The sequence below is a fragment of the Nannospalax galili genome, unplaced genomic scaffold (genome assembly GCF_000622305.1).
Source record: "Nannospalax galili isolate Female #2095 unplaced genomic scaffold, S.galili_v1.0 scaffold32, whole genome shotgun sequence".
NCBI lineage: Eukaryota > Metazoa > Chordata > Mammalia > Rodentia > Spalacidae > Nannospalax > Nannospalax galili.
In genome coordinates, this window is record NW_008335297.1 from 1,269,340 (window position 1) to 1,282,114 (window position 12,775).

General features: G+C 42.1%; 1 protein-coding gene across 4 annotated transcripts in view; it reads left to right on the forward strand.

Moving 5' to 3' along the window:
* Parn (poly(A)-specific ribonuclease) overlaps positions 1-12,775 on the forward strand; it is a 219,066-nt gene that overhangs the window by 189,085 nt on the left and 17,206 nt on the right. For 3 of the 4 annotated variants that reach the window (XM_029561999.1, XM_029561998.1, XM_029561997.1), the window contains one exon: positions 693-1,359. The exons of the other annotated variant lie outside the window; for it this stretch is intronic. In XM_029561999.1, the coding sequence (XP_029417859.1) occupies positions 693-963 (271 nt within the window). In that variant the 3' untranslated portion in view covers positions 964-1,359. Of the gene's footprint in view, positions 1-692; positions 1,360-12,775 lie in introns of those variants that run through there. 4 annotated transcript variants of the gene reach the window in all.

Below are 12,775 nucleotides of genomic sequence, written 5' to 3' on the forward strand. Positions count from 1 at the left end.
AACAACTTGTGAAAGAACAGCTACAGCTGGGTCACATTAGGCCCTCCAGGAGCCCATGGAACACCCCAGTCTTTGTAATAAAGAAAAAGACAGGGACATGGAGACTGTTACAGGACCTTAGAGCCATAAATAAAGCCATGAAAATATGGGGGTCACCCCAAAGAGGCCTACCCATGGTCTCTGCCATCCCTCTTAATACTCCCCTGTTAGTCCTAGATATAAAAGACTGCTTTTTCTCCATCCGTTTGCACAAAAATGATTGCCAACATTTTGCCTTCTCAGTTCCAAAAATTAACAATTCTGGTCCTGCAGATCTATATGAAGGGCAAGTTCTGCTACAAGGCATGGCAAATAGTCCTACAATATGCCCAGAGGCTGTTGCTAATGCACTAGCACCCCTCTTAAAAAAGGGACTGCATGTTTATCATTATATGGATGACCTCTTGGTCTGGCAAGATGAGGATTCCTCTCTAGAAGATTTAAAAGATGCTATGATAAACACCCTAGAGGCAAAAGGGTTTGTAATTGCAACAAATAAAATACAATCAGTCCCCCCATTACCTTTCTGGGGACTGAAATAGCACCCAGTACCACCCATCATGGTCAAATGGAGAGACCCCTTTGATGGACTCTGGAAAGGACCAGATCCATTGTTAACAACAGGGAGAGGATTTGCTTGTGTTTTTCCACAGGATCAACCAAAGCCTATCTGGGTTCCAGACAAAAATGTCCGACACCTCCCCGCCCATGAAAAAGATGGCCTGCACGATCCTGTCAGAGACAAAGAAAAGAAAGAGGTGGAGACGACACCCAAAGCCACACCGGATCACTTGGAAAGAAATCCATGACCTAGTGGAAACTGCTCGCCACAGATGCCCCCCCAGAGCTTCTTTTTCTGTCATCCTCATGGCTGTCTTTACCCTGCTTAACACCAACGTTTCAGCCAGCCCCCACTCTCCCTAATACAAATGCCTCACTAACCTTACTCTCTCCAGTACAGCATGGACGCCCCTATCCTGCTGTGGCTGTGACAAGCTGGACCAAGCAGTGGTATCTGCAACTGACAGCCTGGAATCTCTCCAACAACAAATGAACTCTCTCACCAAGGTTGTGCTCCACAACAAAAGAACGGCTAAACATGGGGGGACATGTATAGTATTGGGAAAAAATGCTGTTTCTTTGTAAATGAACCAAATGTTGTTGAAACCAATGTTAACACTCTGTAATGATCCATTTTCAAGATTTCACCCACCAAACAATTAGGTTGGTTTTAGTAACCCCTTGTTGGCCCCCCAGTAATACTGTATATTATTTTGATACTTGCTCACTGTTTTATAAGATTTCTTCACCAACAAATCACTGTCATTACTGAAAATTGCTACAAAACAGGTCATGGTCAATTATCAGACTTTGGATTCTCCTGAGACAGATGAGTTGGCCCTTAGGGCTGGTGATGGCACTTGATGGCACCTTCTCCATTTTTAAATCAAACAGGGGGAGATGTTGGGGACCCCTGCTGTTTAGGGCAGCAGTCTCCCCATGTCTGGATAGCCGCAAGCCGGCTCGGCGCAAATGGGGAGACTCCCCTTCTCAGCGGGGCGCCTTCTGCTCTCCTCCCTGACTTAACTTTTGAAATGCCCGTCACAGATACATGACCTCCGGCATAGAAACTACCAGGTTTTAATCAGGCATTGTCTGATAGCCTGATAGAAGCCCACCGCCCTATGTAAATGAAGCATTCCAGGAGCACCTATCAGCTAAGGCTTTTTCTACTGTCTCCACACTATAAATAACCCTAGTTTTACCCCAATAAAGCTGGAGCTGAATCACTGAGATCTGAGCTGAGTCACTTGTCTGAAGCTGTAACACTAAATCCTGAGATCCAGTCTCCCTGGGGGGGGCTATCCTTCTGTCATCGACTCACGAAGACCCTGCTTTAGCCGTCCCGCACCTCCCCTCGTGACCTGGCAGCTGACAGATCTCGAACCCAGAGGGAGTGCTCGGTAGATTGGGACGGAACCCGACCGGGTAGCTGACAGTGGTCCTCGAGAGCCGCCAGGCCCGGTAGCGGAGAGTCTCAGCAGACGTGGTGCGCGACCCGCCCCACGTCCCCCCAGCGGCGTGAGGGAGACCGGTGCCACGCCCAGCAGCTGGCGCTCCGTGAAACCCGCACGCCCATAGGGTTTAAGTTTATATTTGCATGTTAGGCATCCAGCCATTTTAGCAAATTTCTTGGAAAAGTCTATCCTTTCTCTACCATATGACCCTGACCTCTTTGTCAGAAGTCATTTGGCCATATCTGCAGTGTGGGTCTCCTCTCATTCCATTGTTCTTTGTGTCTGTCTTTTCGTCAGACCATTCTGTCTCCATTGCTGTAGCTTTATAATGAACCTTGAGCTTTGATGTACACTTCATCGTTGCTCTTCAGAGTTGTTTGTAATTTTCTCCAAGAATTCTGCTAGCACTTTGATTGAAACTGGGTGAAATCTGTGGGTGACTGTGGGGAAAATTAACGTCTCAGCCATACTGTGTTATCATCCATGAACATAGTCTATCCTTTCACTTAGTCTTTCATTGATTTCTTTCATTAATATATTACGGCTTTCAGCATACAGCTTTTGTATGTAATTTATTAAGTTTCCCTTAAATATTTTGCTTTGGGATGCTCCTTAAAGGTTTGATTTCCAGTCATTCATTTGTAATATTTTTTAAAACCCTGATTTTTGTCTTTTTAATGTTTTTAGCATATATTAACTTATATAATACATTTCATTATGACATAATGTATTTCAGTCATACTTATACCCACATACTCCCACTAATCCCCTTCCACCTCCCAACTAGCCTAGTGCCCACCCCCACCCCCTTCTACTTCCATGGCCTTTCTTGTTCTTGTTTTTATAACCCAATGAATTTCATTAGGATTGCTTTCGGGATGGGATGTGGGTGAGGGTTTGCTTACAAGTACACTGGCACCTGTAAACTCCCCCATTGTCCCTTACCTGCTTATAAATCCTCTGGGAGGGGAGGAATGAGCCACTTCCCTGTCCTTGACAAAGTCAGCATTCTAGCCCACCCCACCCCCACTCCCTTAACTATTCTGATCTTTATGCCTCCTCCTCCACTATGTTCCTTGCGCCTAGGAGGGGCACGACTGATTTTTATATTTTGATCATGTGTCCTTATAAATTTACTTATTCAATGAACTTTTTGTAGATTATTTGACAGCTGTATTTCTTTCCCCTCGATGGACTTTATAAATTTTATTTTTCTCTTGCTGTACTACATTGGCTAGGGTCTCCAGTGTTTAGTAGAAACCCTAAGACTTCCTACCACTTTCTGATTGCTGCTCTTAGGGGAAGGCTTTATGTTTTTCAGCATTATGTGTAGTATCATCTGGGAAGACTCAGTTTTTAGCTTGTAGGGTATAAACTGGCAGAAGGAAGAGGGCTCTTACCAGCCTCTAGTATCTGGGGATGGATGGCTGCCTGTCCATTTCTGCTCCCACACTGTACCTGGTGTCCTGAGTCTGTGGCTTCTACCAGAGGATCTCTTTTCCCAGAGGCTGAGCTTCCGGTCTGACTCCTGCTGACTTATGGAATGCTGCTCCACTAGAATGTGATGGAGACCCTAGTAGAGACTTAGACCTGTGAATACAGGTCCACCCCTTACCATCTTCTTTCAGGTGTATGGGGCCTCCTATTTGTAGGGCCCTATCACATGAATTACCTTTCATAGAACACTTGGACTACCATTGTGCCTCTAGGCCTAGCTCTTTGGTACCCTTCTCCCTACCTTTCCTCAACAAAGAGCAAAGAACATCTGCTGCTGGCACATGCTCTGCTGTCTTTATAGGTATGATCCTCTCTCCACAGACAAATTAGGCATATTTCAAATCCTGATTTTTTTTTTTTTCAGTACTAGAGATTGCACTCAGGGATTGCATATACCAAAGTGTTCATCTGCATATAAAAATAAAAATAAATAAATACAATTTTTAAAAAAGAAATGCTTTTTACAAGAGTCCAGATTGAGTATCTTAAATATTTGATTTTTTAAATGTTTCTTCTTTTTTACATTTTATTTATTATTTTTATTTTATGTGTATGTGTGTATTGCCTGCATGTAGGTAAGTGCACCTGTGTCGTGCAATGCCCGCGGAGGTCAGAAGAGGCTGTTGGATCCCCTGGGACTGGAGTTATGAACAGTTGTTAGCTGCCATGTGCAAGCTGGGATTCGAACCCAGGTCTTCTGCAAGAACAACCAGTTTTCTTAATCGCTGAGTCATCTCTCCAGCCCCTGATTTATTATTTTTATGTATATGAGTGTGTTGCCTGCATGTACCTAAGTATACCCGTGTTGTGCAATGCCCATGGAGGTCAGAAGAGGATGTTGGATCCCCTGGAACTGGAGTTATGAATGGTTGTTAGCTTCCATGTGGGTCCTGGAAATTGAACCTGGTTTCTCTTCAAGAGCAGCCAGCATTCTTAACTGCCGAGCCATCGCTCTAGCCCCCATAAAAAAGCATTTCTGATTGAATGAAATAAATTCTTTTTTTTTTTTTTTTTTGGTCTTTTTGAGACAGGGTCTCCCTGTAGTCCCAGCTGACCTGAACTCACTATGTAGACCAGGCTGGCCTTGAACTCACAACGATCCTCCTGCCTCTGCCTCCCAAGTGCTGGGACTAAAGGCATGCACCACCATGCCCGGCAAATCAATTCTTTTTTAAGATAATTTGTTATTTTTATTTAATGTGTATAAGTGTATTGCCTGCATGTATGTGAGTGCACCTGTGTCATGCAATGCCGCAGAGGTCAGAAGAGAGCTTCGGATTCCCCTGGAACTGGAGTTAAGGACAGTTCGTAGCCCATGTGGGTGCTGGGAATCAAACCTGGGTCCCCTGCAAGAGCAGACAGTGCTCTTAACTACTGAGCCATCTCTCCAGCCCTGAATGAAATCAATTCTTTATAGTCATGAACCATTGTTTTTCTCTTAAACTGTCTCATGTTTAAAAATATGCTGAGGACCAAGTATTTATATGCTCATACAAAGTCAATCTCAATCTCTCTGTCTCTCTGTCTCTGTCTCTCTTCTCTCTCTCTCTCTCTCTCTCTCTCTCTCTCTCTCTCTCTGTCTCTCTGTCTCAGGCATATGCTCCCATTCCATAAGAGATGCCCTTCATAACTGTGTACCTGTCACACAGACATATCCTAGTAAGCATTAACATTTAAGTTATTAGAAATAGGAATCCTAGGGCTGGAGGATGACTCAATGAGTAAGAGCACCTGTGCACAAACATAACAACCTGAGTTTGATTCTTATCACCCATGTAAAAAGCCATGCAAGGCCATGCATGCACCTGTAACTAGCACCATGAGTGGCAGAGATAGGATAACTGAGATTTGCTGGTGAAAAGACAGCAAGTGTCAGGTTCAGTACGAGACCCTGCTCCAAGGAAATAAAACGGAGATGGAGCAGGACACTTGATCTCCTCTGGCCTCTGCATATGCACATTGGCACCTGCACAGACATATACACATATTCCACACACACAAATAAGAATTGTAGTTTATTGGTGATTTCTTGGGGACTTGGCTTCTGAATGGAGTCCAAGCTGACCATCAACCCCCACCTTACATTCAGATTTTTCCCCAAAACACAGAAACAGTCATGCTAGTGGAATGTGACTCCAGTGTGTTGAATTTGTGAATACAATAAGAAAGCATATTCTTGCTCCCACTTACCCACATTTTTCTAATTCATTTTGCTGTCTGAGGTGATTTGCACAGTGTTACATTCCTCAACCTTCTTTGGTCCTTTAACTGCCTCTTACTAGAATACACTTTTATTCAGCTATGTTGTCCTTATAATGAAATGTAAACCATGTTGATTATATATATATAATTCAGAACAAATTAACTGGTTTGGTGTCTCTCATTTGCCTTACTGCTTTTGTGTAGAGGAATGAATCCTGCAGGCTGTGTGCTACTTAAGCCCCTGCAGGGATTTCTTCCAGTGGAGACTTGCAGAACCCTGGGAGGATGAGGAAGGAGGTTATAGAGCAGCCCAGAGCACCGGCCTAGGAATATAGCCTCAGTTGTGTTAACTGGCTTTACAGTCAGGGAGAAGCCACTTCTGAGATGAGAAATCTTGTTCACAAAAGCAGTATGTTCAGCTTTAAGTGGTTGCATATGAGGATAACATGAGAGAACTTTGTAAACTAAGCAGCACCTGACGATGAAAGGCGACTGATACTCCATCCAGTATCACACCCTTCCCAGCAGGTAGAAGGGCTCACTCTGCTTGTCTGACTCACTGTAAAGTTACAGTGATGGAAGCGTGCAGTAGTGTACTGGTGCTGTCAGACACACTGACAGGAAACAGAAGAACGGTCCACAGATCCAGCTACACATTGTAGTCAGCTCAGCTCCAGTGCTGCTTCCATGTAGGAATCCCTCCCTGGGATTTCTAGGGACACTTGCATGTTATTCCAAATTATGAGAAAAGTCAATTGAGAAGTCAGGAGTTTTAGGTCAGCATAAGTGTTACTAGTTCAAAGTTGTTCATGGCAACAAGTCTTAAGAGCAAGAATACAACCCATGCATGGAGCCCAGATGAACTCTCAAGAACCAGGGGATGGAGAAAAGAAAGGCCTGGCTTGGTACCTTCTCATCGTATTGTGTGTTTGTGAGTCATTCTCGGCAATAAAAACACACCATGTTTTACATATAGGAACAACTTAAAAGAATTCTGTGAATCTTGTTTCAACAAATGATCAATTTTGGGATAGCCCTAAAATGAGCAATTTGGAAACATGGTTTTGTGTTACACTGAGCCTTGCTAACACATCCAGGTGCTACACCATAGACTCTTAGAATGCCAACTGGTGTTTGCTGGTGTCTGAATGCTTAATATAGGCTACAGGATTTTGTGTGTGAACAAAAGTTTATATATTATTAAAGAAATGCAGTGGGAAGATGGTTGGATATGATGGTGGAATTCGCTACTGCAAAACCAGTGGATGTAAAGTCTGAATTAGGAAAATGGTGTTGATTTTAATAGCAAAACCAGAGCAAGCAGACAGAAGCTTTTCATCAGTGCAGGAGAAAAGTTTATATGAAGCAATATGTCATCTAATGCCTTACTTGGATTCCTTGAATAGTTTGACCAACATCAGCATAACATGAAGGAACTTTTCTAAATCTGGACTATTTGTCACAAAGCAAACATTGCAGTTAGTGCTTAAGTGTTTGAAATATCTATTAAGAATAACCTTTAAGTAATATATACTTGGACTATTTGTCATAACTTTCAACTTTTAAATGATACTTATTTGGCATCTATTCAGCACTACATTTTCCTCCTTTGTTTTTAAATTTTTTTGATTTATTTATTTTTATTTTATATGTATGGGTATATTGCCTGCCTGTATGTATATAAGTGTACTCGTGTCATGCAGTGTCCATGGAGGACAGAAGAGGGCGTTGGATCCCTTGGAACTGGAGTTACAGATGATTGTTAGTCACCATATGGGTGTTGGGATTCGAACCTGGGTCTTCTGTAAAAACAGTACATGCTCTTAACTGACGAGCCATCTCTTCAGCCCCCTCCTTTAATATTTTGTATTGCCAAATCTGTCAGTGTTATTCTTACATCTTATGAAAATATATAATTTTGTCACAGTATGTTAATAATAACTTACTCATGCATTACTATATCTTTCTTTGTGGAATTGACCCCTTACATACTTAATAGAACGTAACATGGAACAGTGATTCCCTTGCTGTGATTAATGATAACCTACTCTCAAAACCATGTCAAGACCTGCTGTAAAAAACATAGTAATTTAGGATTTGGAAATTTCTTTTCCTCATTCTTGAATCTTGAAGTTAATTACTGTTGAAAGCTTAGAAAAATTAAAGATTTCTCAGGGGTTGAGAGCTGGCTCAATGGTTAAGAGCACTTGCTGCTCTTCCAGAGGACCCAAGTTCAGTTTCTAGCAACCATGTCAGACACCTCACAACCACTTGTAACCCCACCTCCAGGGTATCCAACACCCTCTTCTGGCCTTTGAGGGCACCTGCACACATATAAACAATTCTTACATCTCTATAATAAAAAAATATACCACTTTCAGAGTGAGGATGTGACAGCTGATGGTAGGGCATTTGTATAGCATGTGCAAGACCCTAAATTCAGTTATAGCACTGGAAAAGAAAGGAAGGAAGGAGGGGGAGAGGGAGGGAGGGAAGGAAGGAAGGAAGGAAGGCATTTGTTTAAAAGGTTACCTTAAACAGCAGACACTTCAAGAAGATAAACAGGTAGTCAATAGCCATGTGGCAGTTTCCTGGAAGGTGAAGCACGCACTGTAACAGTTTGTCTACCTGTCTCCCAGAGAGCCTGCTTCTACCATTTCTCCTAGAGAAGGTGAACAATTGGAGGAAAGCTTCCAACACACATTCAAGGCAGCATTATTTGTAATTTTAAAAAGTTGGAAGCAGCCCAATTATCTGTCAGCAGGCAAACCTAAATTGTGAGGCAGCTGTATCACAAAATACTACTGCTCACCCATAGAAGGCCGCTCTTCAGCTCTGTGTTGAGTTGAGTGAAATGAATCAGGCACAAAACAGAAAGTATCATGATTCTATTCATAGAAACTTCTAGAAAAGGCAGACTATCTAAGGTCTACAGGTAGGCTGGTTGCTGGGATGGAGACAGTTCCAAGAGGCATAAGGAATTTTCTAAGGGACATGTTTGAAGATTTTGTTATTCTGATAGTTTGGTTGGTTGGTTGGTTTTTTTTTTTGAACCAGGGCTCCACTGTGTTACCCAGGCTGTTATAGAATTCAGTATGTAGCACAGCCCAGCCTTAAACTCGTGATCTCCTGCCTCTACCTCCCGAGTGCTGGGATTGCAGGTTCATGCCACTACTCTTAACTTTTTACAGGTGTGTGTGTGTATGTATGCATTTGTATAATTTTTTATTATCTGACAATTTCATAGATGTACACGGTGAATTTTGTTCATATCCACCCCTTTTCCCTCATGACTCCCCAACCTGATGCCCCTCCAATACATCCCCTTCCAACTTCATTTTTTCTTCTTCCTCCCCTCCAACCCCCTCTTCTTGTCCTTCTCCTTCTCTTTCTCCTTCTCCTTCCCTTCCTCCCCCCTCCTCTTCCTTCTTCTATAATTCACTGAATCCAGTTGGTGCCTCCCATATGTGCATGGGTATAGGACCATCCATTGTTGCATGGACAACGCAACAGGAGTCATGTTCCCCCCCCAAAAAATTACTCTCTTTCCCCCAACAGCCATCAACTGCCAATAGCTCCTCAGCTAGGGTTAGGGCCTTGTAAACCCACCCCTCACCCATCGATGTTGGAATTTTGATTGGCTTGATCTTCTTGTTCAAGTCTTCTGTGGGTAACCACAGTTGCTATGAGTTAATGAGTGCAATAAACATGTTGTGACTAGAAGGAGCCTTCACAGCACTCCTCTCCGTCTTCTGGCTCTTACTCTTTCTGTCCCCTCTTCCATGATATTCCCTGTGCTTTGGGGGTAGGGGCTGATATAAATGTCCCTTTGGGGCTGAGCACTTACAATCGCTTACTCTCAGTACTTTGACCATTAACTGCTGCCCACTTAAAAAGAAGCTTCCCTGACCAAGGTTGAGAGAAGCACAAACTTAGGAGTATAAATATGTCCATTTAGCAAACAGCAGGATCCCTCTTAGAGCCTGTGACTTCCCCAGCCTAGGCTTTTTACTAGATTTACAGTGCCAGCTCTGACTTCTCTCCTGTAGAGCAGTCTTCAAATCCTCAAATCCAGTCAGAAATCAGTTGGTTACCTCTGTAATAATCATGCCATGATTGCATCAGAGGGCATATCTTGCCTGGCAGGTTGGTATTGTAGCATTCAGGACTCAGCTCTGGGTAGGATTGTTAATGTCTTTTCTCCCCTAGTGTCCTGTATAGCACTTTTCTTTTTCCAGATAATCTTGATTATTGTAATAGTTACATGGTTAAATACAGTTCCCAGAAATAACCAAACAGAACGTGTAAAATGAGTAAATTTCACTGCATGTAAATAATGCCAAACTAGCCAGATATTTTTGATGCTACTGATAAGGGGATTTATAGGAGCTTATAAATATGACCTGTGTATGATGAAACTTTTGATGAGGGCTTAGTGGAAGCAATTAGTGGACATGATCACTTTTTCAAAATTTGGTAGTTGATAACTTTTAGTAAAAGCCTTTTAATATTTAATTTTAGCATACAGAGTGTGTCTGTGGCATTTTATTTTTTAGTTAATCACCACTTGCAGATTTAAATACATACCTCAAATTCATTATAAACTAGCTTATTTGGTTCATTATAATTGCAAAATGAGCTTTAATAGGAAGTTGTTTTGCCTGACTCTCATTTTAACTTTTGGTATTTGAATTTACTCTATAGAGGACTACCTTACCTTGTGAGGCCCTACATTTATGTAAACTTCCAGCACTGCAAAAGAATTTCCCTGCAATATGGAACCAATTTTAGCCAGGCAGAGGGCTAGCCTGGTCTATAGATCAAGTTCCAGGCCAGCCAAGGCTACATAGTGAGACCCTGTCTTGCAACACTATTAAGCCACATTATGGTTGTACCTGAATAAATAATCAGCCTGACTCTTAGCATTAATTTTAAGAGTGGGCATGAACTCTGAGCATCACCTGTGCCTTCTGATGTCTCATGGAATTGTGTTTCCAAGGTCTCACCCATCCTTTTATTCAGTTTCTCCATCATGAATTGGGGAACTGCAGCTTGAATCTACCCATATCTTGTCAGAGAATCTTGCCCTTTGATCTCTAGGCCTAAGATATCTCATACATACCGTCACCCTGTTGAACGTACTTCTCGGTTCTCACTGCTTCCTATGAGGATGGAAATGTGAATGAATATGAATTGGCTTTGATCTGCTGATTCAAGCATACCCAACTTTCATTCACAGTCGTGGGTGGAGGGTGAAGTGGGATCCTAAGGGATCAAGGTCCTATGCCCAGGTCACAAGAGCACATGGCTTAGTGAGCTTGTTTATATTATAAACAGTAGCTTTTTGTTGCAAAGTCTAATAAAAGTCATTAGTCCAGATTCTGTCCATATTATGTCATTCCTACACTGTCTAAGAAAGAAAAGAAAAATCCCTCATAGGCATGCAGATAGGGAAGTTCAATCTAGACAACCTCTCCTTGAGACTCCCTTCCCTCGTGATTTTAGATTGGGTCAAGTTGACAGTTAAAATTAACTTTCACATCTAGAAAGCAAAGATTCTTACTTGAGAACAGAAATGTAGATTAGGAACCAAGAAATAGGTTATAAATTCATTGAAAAGAATAAATACATAAGGTGCTCTAGCATAGGGGCTGAGAATTCAAAGGACCACCTGAGAGTACCTGGATCTTGCCCCCTTGTGTTGGTGAGCATCCAACCCCCTAACTGGGACTATGTGAGGCCCCTCCCAAGGTCCCGGGGCAGACCTCTGCTGTTTGGTAGGATAAAGCTAAGATCTCAGCAGACCTCCAGGGTGCCTATTCTGGCCTCCCTCTGGCATAGGGGCTTAGAACTCAGCAGACCAACTGAGAGTCCCAAAATCAGCCCTCACCCCCTTAGGGAACGTCCCAAATTTTGCCCTGAGTTCTCGCTAGTAAGGGTCCAAACCTTAGAAGGAAGCCTGAGTGTACTTGACTGGAACCTGACTTGGGCCTCTGTGGGAGCCTCTGAGTAGCTGATCTGAAGCCATCAGTTCCCTCCAAAATAAAACCTGAGAGAACCTGAAACCTGGACCAACCAGCTTTACATAACCAGTAAGAAAAGGACCAAGGCACCCCAATAATACAAACAGAAGCAAACTTCAACTTAATTTTCATATCAGAATCACAAACAACAAAAGAAATTCACATGCCAAAATCACAACAAAAGAATAATAAAATGGAAAGCCAAAACACTAGGTCCCCACCAAACTCCACCAGTCCCGTAGCAGAGTTCTACAAGGAGAATCCCCTAGAGATAACTCAGGATACAGAATTTGAAAGAATAATCATAAAAATGATCAAGGAATTCAGTGAATTTAAAGAACACACAAAGAAATAAAAGAAGATAGGGATAAACTTCTGAATGAATTCACAAAAGAGATAGAAACTTTGAAGAAAACTCAGAGAATGAAGAAGGAAACGAAAAATTCAATAAGTCAACTTGGAACAACAGGGGAAAGCCTCACCACTAGAATGAATGAAATGGAAAACAGAGTATCGGCACTGGAAGATAAAGTTGAAGAATTGGGCCACTCAAAGATTATGAAAAAATTTTAAAAACATGTCTATGAAACCAGCCCTTGAAAGAATATTTGAAGCAATACAAAGAACAGAGAAAGAAACAGCTATTTCCCAGGGGCAACGAAAGAAAAATAAATAAAGGTATAATTGAGGAAACACAAAGTTAGACAAAGAATGCAAACAGCAATCAAAATGATGGCAACCAATACACATCTTTCAATAATAACTTTTAACTATCAATGGACTGAACTCCCCAGTCAAAAGACACAGGCTAAGTGAATGGATTAAGCAACAAAATCAGTCTTCTTGCTGTCTGCAAGAAACCCATCTCACCTTCAAGGACAGGCACTACCTTAAGGTGAAGGGATGGAAAAGAATATTCCAAGTAAATGGCACTAAGAAACAAGCAGAGGTTGCAATTCTAATATCTGAAAAAATACACCTCAAACTAAAACTAAT